General features: G+C 41.3%; 1 protein-coding gene across 5 annotated transcripts in view; it reads right to left on the bottom strand.

The window, feature by feature from the left end:
• The window catches only part of syt1a (synaptotagmin Ia), a 166,238-nt gene that overhangs the window by 25,153 nt on the left and 124,069 nt on the right, over positions 1–17,016 (bottom strand). For all 5 annotated transcript variants that reach the window (XM_057323824.1, XM_057323828.1, XM_057323826.1 and 2 more), the window contains one exon: positions 6,528–6,716. In XM_057323824.1, the coding sequence (XP_057179807.1) occupies positions 6,528–6,690 (163 nt within the window). In that variant the 5' untranslated portion in view covers positions 6,691–6,716. The remainder of the gene's footprint in view (positions 1–6,527; positions 6,717–17,016) is intronic.

The raw sequence follows: 17,016 nt of genomic DNA, 5'->3' as shown, positions 1-17,016 counted from the left end.
GACCCAGAAAGCAACAGAAACATTTTCTAATTAACTCTATTGTGCGTCTATTGTCCGTCGGGAGTGCAGAGCAAGCATGTGCTCTTCAACTTCAAGCAGCTATCTCTCGTTCCGCCATGCACACACAAACTCTCAGCTGGGAGCATAAAATGAGGTTTCGTAGCCAATCAGAGAGAAGCATAAATCACATCCAGTGCCGCTGCGGTGCCCAATTCCAAACCTAATGCAGCTTGAACAATGAAACAACTACAGGTGGGTGCCAAAAAATAAAATCTGTCATCTCCGGTGATCCGTTGTGCTGGTATCACGGATGCAATGCTGCATTCTTGACCGCCCCTGAATCTTTCAATAAGATCTTGAGAGTTTGTTTTCAACATTTTCCTTGACAAAAGAATGCAACATAAGACTTCATGAGACTTGGCGCAGACTTTTAATTCTATCTGCTTTTGGAAGCCATGCCAGGCCACAGAGACAATAGCGACTGTGGCATCTTAGATTTATGAAATAACTTTATGGAGAGCCTGCAGTGCCAGGTCATATTTCGTCACAAAAAAAACAGAAATAAGAAATGATATTTTGCATTTACAAAATAACGCCTATGGTCCAAAATGTAGGCCATTATTATTTTCTTCAATTGTGACATTTTATGCAGAAAATGCATTGAAAAATTCTGGGAAAATGTCCTTTATTTTCCCTTATTTATATTCAGATTACTGTAAGAAAAGTGATTTATTATTGTAAAGTATTAGCTAATGCAGATTTAAAAAAGAGATTAACGTGATGTAGCCACGACATCCCATCTAATGTTTACAAAATGTTTAAATGTCACAAAATAATTTTGGTCCTTTTCCTTTTGATTTTAAGGTAAAATATGACATTTAGGGATGTATTCTTACTAGAATACTTTTCCTACTATTCTTATGTATTCATCCTATAAGCGGTATCAACTGTAAATTAATAAAAGGTCTCTCTCTCATTTACATGTAACACAACAAAAGGAGTAAACTGGTCATCAGCAGTAGTGGCACCACGCTGAGATTCATTTTGGGTAGCCTGAGGCTCATTATTCTGCAGTTAGCCTGATCTGAATGTAATGTGGGTGTCTCCGGCCAGCGAGGTTGTGTAGCCTCGATAACGTGAAGCTAACAGTAACATGATCTATCCCCAGGGGGCACGCCGCGGGGCCGAGTTACTCACGCTCACACTTGTTCACACACACGCCCAAACGAAATGGAAACTTAATGTCGCGACGGACGTGATTTGATTGAAAGAGCCCTCTGATTGTCATTTGTACTGAGCGTACGGGCCAAGCAAGGGTAAAATGATCTATTGGTGTAATGCACCGCACACTGGCAACCCAAACTAATATGTTGTGACAGCACGCTGTTGGTCAATTAACCCTGGTACTAAAGCATGTTATACAGCACGAATAAAAGACAACCCCGCTTTTGTAAAGATAGCATCGGTGTTAAGGAAAATTACTTTGTGATTTATAATGTCATGTGGTTTCATTAGCGTAGAGAGGTGCCAGTAGAGAGGTGGTAATTTTACAGTGATGGAGGGAATGTTTAAAGTGATAGTTCGCCCAAAAATGGAAATTCTGTCCTATTTTGCTCCCCCTCTTGTCCGCAGTACACAAAAGAAGATATTTTGAAGAATGTTGGTAACCGAACAGCGCCGGCACCCATTCACTTCTATTGTATGGACACAAAACCAATGCGCAAGTGAATGGATGCCAGTTTAGAACATTCTTCAAAATATCGTGTTCTACCGAAGAAAGAACATTATACACTCACCTAAAGGATTATTAGGAACACCATACTAATACGGTGTTTGACCCCCTTTCGCCTTCAGAACTGCCTTAATTCTACGTGGCATTGATTCAACAAGGTGCTGAAAGCATTCTTTAGAAATGTTGGCCCATATTGATAGGATAGCATCTTGCAGTTGATGGAGATTTGTGGGATGCACATCCAGGGCACGAAGCTCCCGTTCCACCACATCCCAAAGATGTTCTATCGGGTTGAGATCTGGTGACTGTGGGGGCCATTCTAGTACAGTGAACTCATTGTCATGTTCAAGAAACCAATTTGAAATGATTCGAGCTTTGTGACATGGTGCATTATCCTGCTGGAAGTAGCCATTAGAGGATGGGTACATGGTGGTCATAAAGGGATGGACATGGTCAGAAACAATGCTCAGGTAGGCCGTGGCATTTAAACGATGCCCAATTGGCACTAAGGGGCCTAAAGTGTGCCAAGAAAACATCCCCCACACCATTACACCACCACCACCAGCCTGCACAGTGGTAACAAGGCATGATGGATCCATGTTCTCATTCTGTTTACGCCAAATTCTGACTCTACCATTTGAATGTCTCAACAGAAATCGAGACTCATCAGACCAGGCAACATTTTTCCAGTCTTCAACTGTCCAATTTTGGTGAGCTCGTGCAAATTGTAGCCTCTTTTTCCTATTTGTAGTGGAGATGAGTGGTACCCGGTGGGGTCTTCTGCTGTTGTAGCCCATCTGCCTCAAGGTTGTGCGTGTTGTGGCTTCACAAATGCTTTGCTGCATACCTCGGTTGTAACGAGTGGTTATTTCAGTCAAAGTTGCTCTTCTATCAGCTTGAATCAGTCGGCCCATTCTCCTCTGACCTCTAGCATCAACAAGGCATTTTCGCCCACAGGACTGCCGCATACTGGATGTTTTTCCCTTTTCACACCATTCTTTGTAAACCCTAGAAATGGTTGTGCGTGAAAATCCCAGTAACTGAGCAGATTGTGAAATACTCAGACCGGCCCGTCTGGCACCAACAACCATGCCACGCTCAAAATTGCTTAAATCACCTTTCTTTCCCATTCTGACATTCAGTTTGGAGTTCAGGAGATTGTCTTGACCAGGACCACACCCCTAAATGCATTGAAGCAACTGCCATGTGATTGGTTGATTAGATAATTGCATTAATGAGAAATTGAACAGGTGTTCCTAATAATCCTTTAGGTGAGTGTACATGTACGAAATGACAAGAGTAATGATAACAGAATTTAAATTTTTGCGTGAACAACCGCTTTAAGAATAAAATATTTTATTAGTGTTGGAAATTTTAATTGATCTCAGTGGCTTGATTATTTTGAATTTGCGCACTTAAAAGATTCGCTCAGATTCATTCAATGATTCATTGGGGGTCATGTGAGCGGCAACAAATGAGTGTCTTTTTAGGCCATTCACTCAATTTACTCGATTTATAAAAAAAATAAACAGTTAATATGTCCCTACTGAAAAAGATAAAAATTAAATAGATTGCAGTGAATGAACAAAAGAGCTGAGCTTCTAGTGCTTGTATCATTACACTGAACCATCCACACCATATACAAATCACATAACTGATAGAAGAAAATATTTGAAGGGAAAAAAGACAAGTGTGATAACGTTTCATGTGATATTACGAGTAGATTGATATCCACCCTCTCATATCCTTCACCGACAGCATTCAGATCAGATCAGATCTTTTGTTATTACAGGCAGTGCTGTGACGGTCTGTGATGTACAAAGCATCTGGATGCCATGTGACACAAACATGACACTATGATTATAAAGAGAATAAATCCCTTTGACGGTGGCCAAAATATAAAGGATGACAGCAAAATGGAGCAAAAACATTCTTTAAATTCTTCTTTTCAGTCTAATTTGTCTGTTGACAACTAATCGAATAGCTGTCTTTCAGTTCTTAAGGATAATGCACTTAGTTGGAAAATGTCCCTTTTCTTTCCCGCAATGCCGTTTTAACGTGTTTTAAATTAGATTCTTTCTTACGATGCTTGAGAAGCTGAAAGACTTGATAACGGGAAGCATGCAGCAGGCGAGAGCGGGGATTCATTTGTGTTTGTGTACATAATCGAATTTCAAGGGAACACAGTGGACGAGTCTGGTACCCTTCAGATGTCCTATGGGATGCCTTAGGGGCAGCAGGGAAAAGGGTAGGGGAGGGAGATAGGATTAGGTCAAAGGTCAGCAGAATGGAAGGGATGGATGCTCCATCTGTCAGGCTGTTGGCCGAGGTTGTGGTTGGCACCCTTTGTCAGTTCGCCTCCTGTTGCTGACCATGAACGGAGCTTTATAAACAAAAGCAAACACCACTTTCACACTACACAACTAATAAAATAACTATTTTGTTGTATTTAGAACTAAAACGCATCAATAGCGTATATTGAAACTCATTTGAACATATATTTGTGTGCAACAACAGACTAAATAGGAATTGTTTTAAAATAATCAAAGCATTGTAAACGTGATCAAACTGAAACGCAAATATACTTGGATTTCATGAAATAATGTCAAATAATAAACCCCAGTGCCCCCATAACTGGTAGTTGCCGTTACAAAGCGCAAGTTCCCTTTGACATTTGCATTTTGATGAGTATGAAATGAGCATTGATTCTGGCGTTTGATAGAACTTCCTCGGATCAAGGGGAACATTGTGTCGGGTACCGCGATACAAAGTGTACGAGAGCTGTATAAAGTGTGTTCATTAGTCAAAGTAATTGTGGCGGAGCTGTAAAACGTCTCAAAGTGTCTTTGTGCAGAGAGGTTAATTATCATTGCAAACAGACGCCTTGAGCTTGAGCAGCAGAGCGTCGGGAGAAATCGTTGTGTTGCAGTCGTTTGCGTAACCACAGCAGTGTGGAAAACCTCCTGATGGCCGGTTAGGAGCAGGTAAAGTGGAACCGTGACAAACCGAGTGTGGCCACCTGTCTCGGCGATTCTACATGCAGGAGCGTTTGTGATGGGTGGCGTGGAAAGGATGTGACGTTGTGTGACCGTGAGGGTTGAGAGTACAGGTTCTCTCGCAGGTAAGCTTTTTTGAATCTGTCACTGCATGACACAGTAAGCTAAACTGCTAAAAAAGATAATTCAATCCCGTTCATTTACATTTAACTGTTGTTCATTTACAGTAATTGTTGACGTATGACTGTGGCATTCGTCGTCTTGTTTTGTCTACGTAGTGAAGTAAATCTTCATCGGCCTTACACAGCATGTGTCTACGCTCTTCTGTTTTTGCCGCGCTAGACGGCAGATCATGACAGGTTCATGCATCTTACTTTTACCGCCAGCACCTGCACGTATTCAACGCAGTGGAATATACCGGAGCAGAACAGCTCGAATATTCTGCATCTAGCTCGTCCATTCATCACTAATGCAGGTCCATCAAAGCTCCTGGATGCCCCGGTCAATACAGCACCCTTCTTCCCAGGCATTCATCAACCGAGGCACCGGTTGGCACGGAGACGTGCGCGTGATGGAGGGCGGCGGCTAAAACAGTAATTTAAGCCACTGTAATGGAGTGCTTTTTTCTGGCTGGTTCTCAGAAGGGGCATATCTGTCTGAGTCAAATGCGGCAACCCTTTATTTTACAGTTGTCTGCAGGCAGGCAAAGTGATAATTAATGTGGTGAGTGTGTCTCTGAGTGCGAAAGGAAGGGTGGAAGTGTGCGAGAAAGTAAAAGCGTACGTGCGCGCAAGTGCGAGAATGAAAGAGATAGGGTTCATGTGTGAAATCGAGAGCGAAACGCAGAAAGATGTGACAGAAATTTCCAGAAACTTAGAGGAAGATGTCATGTCCGGTATGGCATCTTTTAACTAGACTGAATGGAGTTAATTCCAAAACCGTAGCTCACATTGATGTCCATTCATTTACTTAGATATCTAACCTATGCATCATTTTTTTTTAGCATCATAGACACAAATTTAATCCAAAAGCCTTGTTTAGAACCAAAGTTTATATGTATGTCTGTTGGATAAAGCAAAACATAAGCCAATCCCAGAAGCCAACAATCCTAAAGTAAAGTGTTTAATTGAAGATGACGATTATTTTAGAGTGTTGTAGCGCCATATACTGTATCTGTAGTGCAATAACATGTTATAATATCATTGGTGGCCTGAAGTGCAATTTGATCCAATCTTTTTATAAGCAGCCACTTCCTGTCACTGAAATCTCTTCCACAAAAGCCAATAAATGTCTATATTTAGTCAGGAGCTATGTGCTGGTGTGAAAAACCAAGGACTTCTCCAGTAACGTATATACAAACTACTTCCCCCATTTCAGCCACACGTGGATTGATGGATAGATCTACGATGCTTCACTTCACTGAAGGCTGCGGTGCGTTGAGAACCGAGGCAGCGAGCATGAAGGCATGCAAATCACAAAACTCATTTACTTGCTTATTTACAATTAGAATGAAAAGGAACGCGTTTCGTTCCCGCTTGTTTTCGAAGCTCATTATTGTTCGGCACTGGGTGAACGGTGGAAGTAAAAAAATGGAAACCAAAAATGGATCTGACGCAGCTTGTTACTCTCTACCAACGTTGGGGCTCAATCAATGCCACGCATTGCAGGTTTGATTAACATCACAATTATGCTAAACAAACACAACACACCTATGGTGAAATAAAAACAAGCTTACTTTAAGCACTTTTATCATAAATTGTGCTTCACGAGTTGAGCATAGGAAATGTTTTTTTACTTACGTGGAATTTTGTGCAGTTCATTCATGAACTTGTCTTTGACTTTAGAGAACATCTCGTCTTTGGTCTCATGTGGACCGGGCCCTGATGCCTCTGTGCTGTTGCCCGGAACCTCAGGCGCCGCGCTGGGCGCAGGGTTCCCCACCAGAGCCTCCCTTCGACTCATTGCTGGATGTGGCAGCCAGGCAGAAGCTAACAGAAGAAAAACAATGATGTTACTCCAATTATACTAATATTTAGCACGCTTTCTAGATTGTACAAGTGGGCAACCTTTTGATTCAGCATAGACGGTTTCATCTGAAGCACGCGCCTGGATGGAAGATAACTTTCGGTCTGTGTTTGTATCGGTCTGGCTAGGGCTAAACTATTTATATTTAATTTAATTTATATTATTATTTTACTGTATAATAATGGTATTAAATAAACGATTTGTTAAATTTTGTTGTATGTTGATTTTATTAAATAAACAACTTGTTGAAGGGGTCGTGTAACCTCGTCGCATTTAACGAAACCGTATGGGACATTCCCATCTAGCGGTAAAGCTTGGTATCGCAGTCTAAATTCAAAATATTGGAGACAAGTTTAGCCAAATAGCGGTTCTTCTTGGTTTCTTTTGCTTGTTATCAGAGATAATCTATAGGGACTATAGTGTTGGTGGGTCTGGAGTTTTGGGTTTTTAATTCAACACAATCAAACACTTTATGTTAAAATAATTAAAAGATGTTTACTTCATCCCAATTACAAGCAATCTAAACAGCATATATGGTTAATATTTGCCCTGTACCTTTGTTACATCACATTTATGAATTGAAGTGCTCCATGTTTTTTTGCGGGAACGGCAGGGGCAGAAACAGAAAACTCATACTTACACACACTCTCAAACACTCACACGGACACAGAAACACACACAAACATACTAAAAGGAGACCCAGACATGAAGAGGACACAATGAAGGTACACAGAACCCGCAGTTTCCACAATTTTATAAGCCCTGGGTCCAGTGGACCCAAACATCCTGAATGTAAAATAAATGTGTAGGGGGTGTGTGTGTGGTCATTGAAAATTGGTCCTGATATTTGTCGATAAATGACATGGAAACTTTACCCCCTGTTTTGGGCTTGCAAAAAAAGACCATAACAGCATTTTTTTGTCATAAAGAATACAAAGCTACTTTTGAATGGCTGTGAAAGGAGATCCATGCTTTTGCACAATGATGTAGCTATAAACAGCGAAGAGCAGGAGCTTACCATCGCAATGAAGCAGCTAAATCCTAACCCGCTGGTCACACATTTTTTATTGCGTTGCTTTCATCCCTTTTCACTTCTTGTACGGGACTGACCCACATCTCAAACTGACCAAACAAAATGCACCCTTTCATTCTGTAAGTCGATCCTTTTTCATGCCTTGTTTGCTTTTTCACAAACAGGAAAAGTTATTTGTCAAAAGCAGCAGTACTAAAATAACATTTCTAACAAAAAACTGACCCTCATGGCTTCCTGCTGCTTACCATATATGGTCCGGCCTGCGAATGTGCAAAATGACATTCTGGCCATTGGCATCCTTTTGAGGTTTACTCTTAGTTAGGACAAGATTAATATGTCACAACGGCTATTTCGGTGAAGTCTACCTAGTAATAGGGATGTTTTCTGCATGCCAGGCAGTCAATAAAAAGTGCACCTTTACGGCAGGAGCAGACATCAAAACAGCAACACACTTCACAAAGAAGGGAATCACAAATCAATGCACAGAAGCAAACGAAAGATTCAATCAAAAACGCAAGAGCTTCCGAGCCAAAACACAACCAATGGGATACATGCTGTAGATAGAAAGCAGATAACAGGTCAGCAAAATTGAGAGCTGGAGTGAGAATAAGGAACACAAGAACTGTAGGGTGTGAGCGTCTAATTTAGTGTGCGAGGAAGGTGTAGAATGAGGTGCGACTTCACGGAAAGCCTTCGACTGCGCCGTGTTCCCAAAGGATGCGCTTGTGAGGCATGTTGTTTAAACATCTTCTCATCCATCCATGCCTTCTAATCTCTCGCTTTCGTTTACTCAACCCTCCGTTCATTTACTCACTTGTTTGCTTACACACTCACTCAGCCGGTCACACTAGTATGTGTGGAGTCAGTATCAATTCTTCTCTTTAATACTTCTTGGCCTCAGAAGTTCTGCAAGTGTATGGCAGGTTGTAGAAGGACCATTTACAGAGCTTGTAATACTTTTTCTGGGTGAGCACTGCTTTCGCTGGACGTAATGAGTAGACTAGGTTGTTAGTGGGGGCGCCTCAATCACGAGAAAAACATTCCCGGTTGTCAAACCGCCAATAGATGCCCTGAGCTGTAGTACATGTTGATGGATACAGAGTGTGAGATGTGTTCTTCTCTCGCCACAGGACACGCAAGAGCCACCCACTCCCGCACAGCCGGCGTCGCTGCCATTGTACCTGTACTATAATTACTGCCAATGTCAATCACCTGGACGGAATAATAATAGACTGAATGAATGCTGTAGGTTTAAGACCACAAAGTTTGGAGGAGTCAGAATGAACTTGTAGCGAGTTAAATTAGACTTCGTATTGGGTGAGATGATTGTCCTCCCTTCTCTGCATGGGATTGGTCAGAAAGACCGCTAGAGCTGTTGTGGTATATAGGTTGTCAATGCTACGCTCTTGTTGCTATGGCGACATTGGGTTTGATGGCTTATAGGTCATATAGAGTGTGTAGTGGGTCTGTGGGCAAGTAAGTGACATCATTTTACAAAATGGTTTCAAATGCAGACTAAATAAACAAACAAACGTATAGATAAATGTATGAATTAATTAGTAGTAATCTGTAGTAAAATAATAAACAGACAATCAATATACTACTCGTACAAATACTTTTTTTCTGAAAAGACATTAAATAAAGTGGGATAAAGTCAGTTTCTATACACAACGATATACTTTCCCGAACATAAAAAAGGAGCAAAATGTATATTGACATTACCATGATTTCTTAGCAATTCAATGGTATTGCCATGGTATCTTAGAAGAATTTTGAAAATACTGAATAAAACTGTAGGGTGATGTTCTACAGTAAAAAATATGATGATATATGACATTTCCCAAAATAATGAATCATTTCGAGAAATAATTGAAAAAAAGATTGTCTGCCAGCAAATGTCACAGTATTATTTTAAAAAGGGTAGTATTGACAACTCACACAAAACAAATAAAATATAATAAAAAAATAAATTCTGTTTGAATCCTACATACATTATATCAAAAAGTCATGATATTATGAACCAAATCCATCATTGCTCTATGGTACAACGGCAGTATTTTCTTGTGAGGGATGCTGACCAACAGCTGGTTTGTAGACTGCTGGGTGCTAACAGATGCTAATGATTTTCCTTAAGAGAGCTGTACACTCTATAGGGGAGCGTTTACATATGTCCACAGTAGCATCTGTGTGGTCTGCTAAGTACACTGGGGTGTAAAATGCACAGGGTTTGACAGCTGTGATGTGATAATGGCGATCTAAGGCTAGTCTAAGTTAAAATTGTCTTTGTTATACAGAATACTAATAAGTCAAGAACACATTTTCATGCTGGTCCATGCTCGTTGAGGATGGTCAAATTAATTGCAAAACAGCTGGTGATGCGAAAGAACTTGCATAGTCCTTGTAGTGAAGTTGAATGACAAGATAATCTTGCGAGATACGATAGTTAAAAGGTCTGGTAAGAAAATCCTGGTGATTTTGATAAATATTCATGAACAGACAACATATGCTCAATGGACAAACAATCATCCATGCTCAAAGATATTGTAAAGTTTTGCATTTGTATCTGATAAAAGTGAGTAAAAGAATTTGTAGAGGATTGGAGGGGTGGATCTATTCCTAACAGAGGAACATTTCTGGATCAAAAGTTTGACAGCAGTTTCTGGTGACACTTGAAATGTGTTGCGTGAATTTCTGGAGCTGCGTGTCACTCACATGATACGATGTGGGCGGCTGTTGAGCTGGCAGCCGAGCTGAACTTTGGGAAGGTGGAGGAGGATGGGAAATAAGATGGATTTTGTTTGCTTTTGTGTGTGTATGCTGCACATATGAATAGCGCTGGTGCACACCTGCGAAGCTAGACCGTTTCACGCAGTGAGTCAGAGGAGTCCATTATAGACTTACACAAAAAGCCATAATTACTCGTGGAGAGTTGAGGCAGTGCAAGAACGTCCATTAGACCATTACTATTTGTATCACGCAGACAAAGGAAACTTGCATGTTTAAGAGCAAAAACAGCACGACACAAAAGACTTGCAAGTTGAAAAGACCTCGCAAGGACTGCAGTCCCCTTCGCTTTAAATAAATAGTAGGGGTGTAACGGTTCAAATTACTCACGGTAGGGTTTGTGTCACGGTTTTATGCTCATGGTTTCGGTTCGGTTTGTGCTATGTTCAGGGAAAAGGGACTACTGACAAATAAAAATAAGAACAAATAATCAAGCTACAAGTAACAGCACCAATAAAACAACAGAGCAAAGCAGAAAATAAAATAAGATACTGTATATATACCTTTTAATGTAGAAATGGATTAAAGTAATCAAATAAAACATAACATTGTATATGTACAAATTAAATAAAGACGAATCTTAACTGAAGTTACAGAAGCTATTGAGTCACAAGCAGTGAGTGATTTCCTTGACTTTTAACAGACAGCAGGAATATGCTGCTGTCGCTTTAAGAGGAATGAAACCGATCCAGTACACTGATACTGTACACATGCGCTGTTTTTCGTCTGTTTCGTCCGTTCACTTAAGACATAACCTACTATGTTTGTTAAGATACTAAACAAGAGGGGCATGTTGACCTACTTGTGTGAATTTGTCCGTTTAAGCGCAAGACTTCAAAGACAACTCAATATTTGCGCCATGTCTGAGACTTTCCTTGTGTGCGCTTTGGATCTTCTCACAGCGCGCAAGCGTGTTTTCTTGTGCATCATCTTGCACTTAAATGTTTAAATTGGCAAGGCTTGAATGAGTGTAGTTTAAACAGCAACATGTGCTGTTCAGGTCTCACCTGAACTCGCGCGCTCACAACACCCGGGTGATGAAAGCATAAATGACTGTACAGCATACGTCAATCCTATTGAAATTTGTCTACGTTATTTGATTTGTTGTAGGTATTAAATGTGTATCCATCGACAAACATACATTAGCTGAACTTTGTCAGTCTGTTTTATGCATTATAATTTTTAACGAACCATATTATAAATGCGTCGTCAGATTTAAGATGAGCCGCGGTCCAAGCATGTGCCGAACCGTTAGTGGAGAACCGTGCAGTTCAATTTTTACCGAGAACCGTTACACCCCTACAAAATAGCCATTTAAAGGTGCACTTCCCTTCATGTTTGTTAAAACAGCAAATTCAAGGCATGACAATCATCTAGCCATAAAAAAATACAATCTACATAAAACAGTAATGACTTCTCTGCAGGTTTCTATTAGATTTCAAGTTTAAACAGAAGTTATACGCTGTTGCCATTAATCATACCTTTATTTTAACAGTGTGAATACTTGCCCAGTTATCCGCTATACTGAGCTAAATAACAAACATGCATACATGCATCTGAATCTAGTGTAATAAATGCGAATTAGTTTACATAACTTAAACAACACTGAAAATCTGTCAAAATTTGATGCTGCCAACCTGGCCAACTTCTCTCACTGAAGCAATGCAGAAAATTGCAACCATCCACTTCTTAAGAATGACATCACGCATCCCTCTTCCGGGTCCAAGCGCTTTATCAGATGCCTTAGACAATTAACGAACAATGCTAATATACACTCACAGCATGCTGTAAAACTACCAAACACACCCGATCCTAACTTTTAGTTCCATTACGACATCCCAGATGGCAATTCATTTTTATAAATGATTAAAATATTGATGTTGGAGATTCCGTGAGCCTGGAGACTGTTGAGTACACAGTGAGTTTATACACGTTTAGCTTAAATAAAGGGTAGTCGTAAACGCCTGTTTTAATAGTAGCCTAACTTGAAACGAGTGGAGGCTTGGAATGCACATTATGCTTTGATGATGCACCATGCTCTCTGTACCCAGCCCAGTGTGGGCCATGGCACCATTAAAGTGAAAAATCCTTACCCAATTACCACTCCACCAGATGGCACAGCATGACTTTCTTTGCACTCGCTCTGGTGCTTTGCACATCAAATCTCACTTCCCGCCCCTTGCCTCGTCCCCTGATATTTCCAACTGGGTCACACTTCTCCGCCCAAACCTCCACTGCAGCCACTAGAAAAGCTATGGGTCCACACACCCTGCCGGTCGGAAACCTTCTGCCCTGCAGTCATTTGGTGCTTGAGTTGCCTCTGATTTGGTTGGACTCGCTTTTGGGGTGGCCAAGAGCATTGTGTTTTCTCAACTGTGGCAAGGAGACGCCTCGCACGGTCTTCAATGTGCGTCAAAGTGACGCCTCAGCCCAAAACCAGCCAGGCGAAAAGCGCTAGTCATGTTATTGAACGAGGGAGGGCAGGGGAGGACATTCGCACCCTATGCCATTTCACTTTCTTTCATCATGCGGAAATTAAAAACAGTGGCATGAGCACATGCTTTGAATGGCAATGAACGTTATTCAGTTGGACTTTGATCTTGGTCGCTATATGTCCCGGTTTAAATCCCGATCTTAATCAAGCATGTAATTATCAATTACTTCCACTTAACAAGAGTTGACTTCCATTTTTCACAAACAATACAGGCCTGTGACATGCTTATTGCATTTTTAAAACAAATGCATGTATAATGCAATCAAGGAACGGCGGTGTGGACTTGCAACCGAGAGATGAAATTTTCACATACACTGATGCACTGAATCTCAATGACAAATCAGCATGTGTGTAATGCGACTTCACAAGTTTCCTTGTGCGTGTGCGTGTCATTTCTGTGAAATACTTGCAGATGCACCAGTCTCTCTGCACTGGGTGTGAAATGGTGTGGATGGCTGTGATTTTCTCGGAGCTGTCATGTTAACATCTCCAATTTCCTTGAGCTTACAGGTGCTTAAGTGTGGGCATATAAATGTGTGCTCAGTACCTTAAAAAATACACGGTCTTAATGTTTTGATATGTCAAACTAAAGGCTGATTTGATTAGACATGCAAAGGTGTCGTATAATGGCTGATATTTACAGTACACACTTGTGGGTGAACGCTATTAAATTCTATATTAACGTTGCTAGGTAACCATACACAGTCTACAGTTAGGCTAATGAACCCAAATAAATGTCACTTGCTGAAATCTTACATTATCATTACTAATAACTACAAGAAGAAATTCAACACTTGGATCTTTATTATTTATTTATTTATTTATTGCTTTTTTCACTATTTTATTATGGCAACACTGTCTAAAATCACTTCCTAAAGAAGGTGGAAAATCAATACAATCAAATTTGGAATGATTTTCACTGGAATATGGGGAAAAACTCATACCTACTACTTAACCGGCCTGTGACACAAACACCATTCAAAGGAGATTTTAGCAATCCTAAGGGGTTAAGTATGGCTGCTGAAAAAATGTCTTATTTTAATGAAAAGAATACTCCTAAAGGAATTTTTATATTTACAGATGTGCTCCACCAAAGATAATAAATATTAACAAGATGCGCCACTGCCATTACAATTATTGCCAACACACATAGCAATAAAAATGCATCTTGAATGGACTGTAAGTCGCTTTGGATAAATGCATGTGATCAGAATCAGAATCAGAAGAGCTTTATTGCCAAGTGTGCTTGCACACACAAGGAATTTTCTTTGGTGTTGGAAGCTTCTAGTACAGACATTCAACACAATGACAATACAATATAATACGATTTACAGTCTAAAAGATTCTAAATTGTGCATATATAAAATAAAGACTATTTTACAGAAAATGGGGGATAATAACATATAAGAGACATTGTACAGGGTAGTATATAGTAGAATAAACATATTAACAGATTGTATGTACACTTGTGCAAATGGATAATTTAGTAAGTAGAGGTAGTGTTATATACATGTATACATAAGATGTAGATATAATAAGGCACTATAGTGCACACTATAGGAGTAGTGGAAGTGGAATATTGCTCTTAAGGAGCAGTTATCTGTTTAGGAGGGAGATTGCCTGGGGGAAGAAGCTGCTTCTGTGTCTGGAAGTCCTGGTGTTTGGTGCTCTAAAGCGCCGGCCAGAGGGCAGCAGATCAAAGAGTTTGTGTGCTGGGTGTGTGGAGTCAATGATGATTTTTCTTGCCCTGTTTTTCACTCTGGAATCGTACAGGTCCTGAAGTGTGGGCAGAGGAGCACCAATAATTTTCTCAGCACTACGAACTGTCCGTTGTAGTCTTCGTAGGTCTGATTTGGTGGCCGAGCCATACCAAACAGTAATTGAAGTGCACAGAACAGATTCGATGACCACTGAGTAGAACTGGGTCAGTAGCTCCTGTGGTAGGTTGAACTTCCTCAATTGACGGAGGAAGTATAACCTCTGCTGGGCCTTCTTTACAATGGAGTCTATGTGGGACTCCCACTTCAGGTCCTGAGAGATGGTGGAGCCCAGGAACCTGAATGACTCCACAGTATCCACAGTGCTGTCCAGGATGGTGAGGGGAGGAAGTGATGGAGGGTTCCTTCTGAAATCCACTATCATCTCCACTGTCTTGAATGCATTCAGCTCTAGGTTGTTTTGACTACACCAGGCAGCCAGCTGAGCAACCTCCTTTCTGTAGGCAGATTCATCACCGTCTTGAATAAGGCCAATGACTGTGGTGTCATCTGCAAACTTCAGGAGTTTGACAGAAGGGTCTGTAGAGGTGCATTCGTTTGTGTAGAGTGAATATAGCAGTGGAGAAAGAACACATCCTTGAGGAGCTCCGGTGCTGATGGTACATGTGCTGGATTTAAATTTTCCCAACCTCACTAGCTGCTGCCTGTTCGACAGGAAGTTAATAATCCACTGACAGGTAGAGGTTGGCACAGAGAGCTGGGTAAGCTTGGGCAGGAGGAGGTCTGGGATTATGGTGTTGAAGGCCGAGCTGAAGTCTACAAACAGGATCCTGACGTAAGTCCCTGGTCTGTCTAGGTGTTGTAGGATGTAATGCAGTCCCATGTTTACTGCATCGTCCACAGACCTGTTTGCTCGGTAAGCAAACTGGAGGGGATCAAGAAGTGGTCTGGTGATGTCCTTCAGGTGGGCCAGTACAAGTCTCTCAAATGACTTCATGACCACAGATGTTAAAGCAACAGGCCTGTAGTCATTAAGTCCAGATATTTTGGGTTTCTTCTGTACAGGGATGATGGTGGAGCGTTTGAAGCATGAAGGGACTTCACACTGCTCCAAAGATCTGTTAAAAATATTAGTGAAGATGGGCGACAGCTGCTCCGCACAGACTTTCAGGCAGGAGGGTGAGACATTGTCTGGGCCTGGTGCTTTTCTGATCTTTTGTTTGCGGAAAAGCTGGCAAACATCCTCTTCGCAGATCTTAAGTGCAGGTTGAATGTCAAGAGGAGGTGTTAATGGTATAGCAGAGATAGGGTCAGGGCGGGTGTGAAGGGTGAGACTCTGCATTTCAAAACGACAATAGAAGTCGTTCAGGTCGTCAGCCAGTCGTTGATTACCCATAGACTGAGGGGATGATGGCTTGTAGTTGGTAATGTCTTTCAGGCCTTTCCACACTGATGCAGGGTCGTTGGCTGAAAACTGGTTCTTCAGCTTTTCAGAGTAGCTTCTCTTAGCTGCTCTTATCTCCTTTGTCAGTGTGTTTTTGGCCTGATTATACAAGACTTTGTCCCCACTTCTGTAAGCATCTTCTTTGGCCTGACGAAGCTGTCTCAGTTTCATTGTAAACCATGGTTTGTCATTGTTGTATGTTAAGCGAGTCCTGGTGGGAATACACATGTCCTCACAGAAGCTGATGTAGGATGTCACTGTGTCAGTTAACTCATCCAGATCAGTGGCTGCAGCTTCAAAGACACTCCAATCCGTGCAGTCGAAACAGGCTTGTAAGGCCCGCTCTGTTTCGCTGCTCCATCTCTTTGCTGTTCTTGCTACAGGCTTGGCAGATTTAAGCTTCTGTCTGTAGGTCGGAAGAAGATGAACCAGGCAATGATCAGAGAGACCCAGAGCTGCTCTGGGAACAGAGTGGTATGCATCCCGTATTGTGGTGTAACAGTGATCCAGAATGTTGCTGTCTCTGGTGGGGCATGTGATATGCTGCCTGTATTTTGGCAGCTCACGGGAGAGGTTTGCTCTGTTAAAGTCCCCAATAATAATAATAAGAGAATCCGGGTGTTGCTGCTCCGTGTCAGTGATGTAATCCGCCAGCTGTTGCAGCGCCGCGCTCGCACAAGCATGTGGAGGAATGTAAACATTCACGAGAATAAATGAGGAAAACTCGCGTGGCGAATAAAAAGGTTTGCAGTTGATAGAGAACGCTTCTAAGTACGAAAAGCACATCTTC

This window comes from Triplophysa rosa, linkage group LG24, assembly GCF_024868665.1.
Source record: "Triplophysa rosa linkage group LG24, Trosa_1v2, whole genome shotgun sequence".
NCBI classification, from domain to species: domain Eukaryota; kingdom Metazoa; phylum Chordata; class Actinopteri; order Cypriniformes; family Nemacheilidae; genus Triplophysa; species Triplophysa rosa.
The sequence above is the reverse complement of the archived record's forward strand: the minus strand, read 5'-3'. Positions and strand labels throughout refer to the sequence as shown.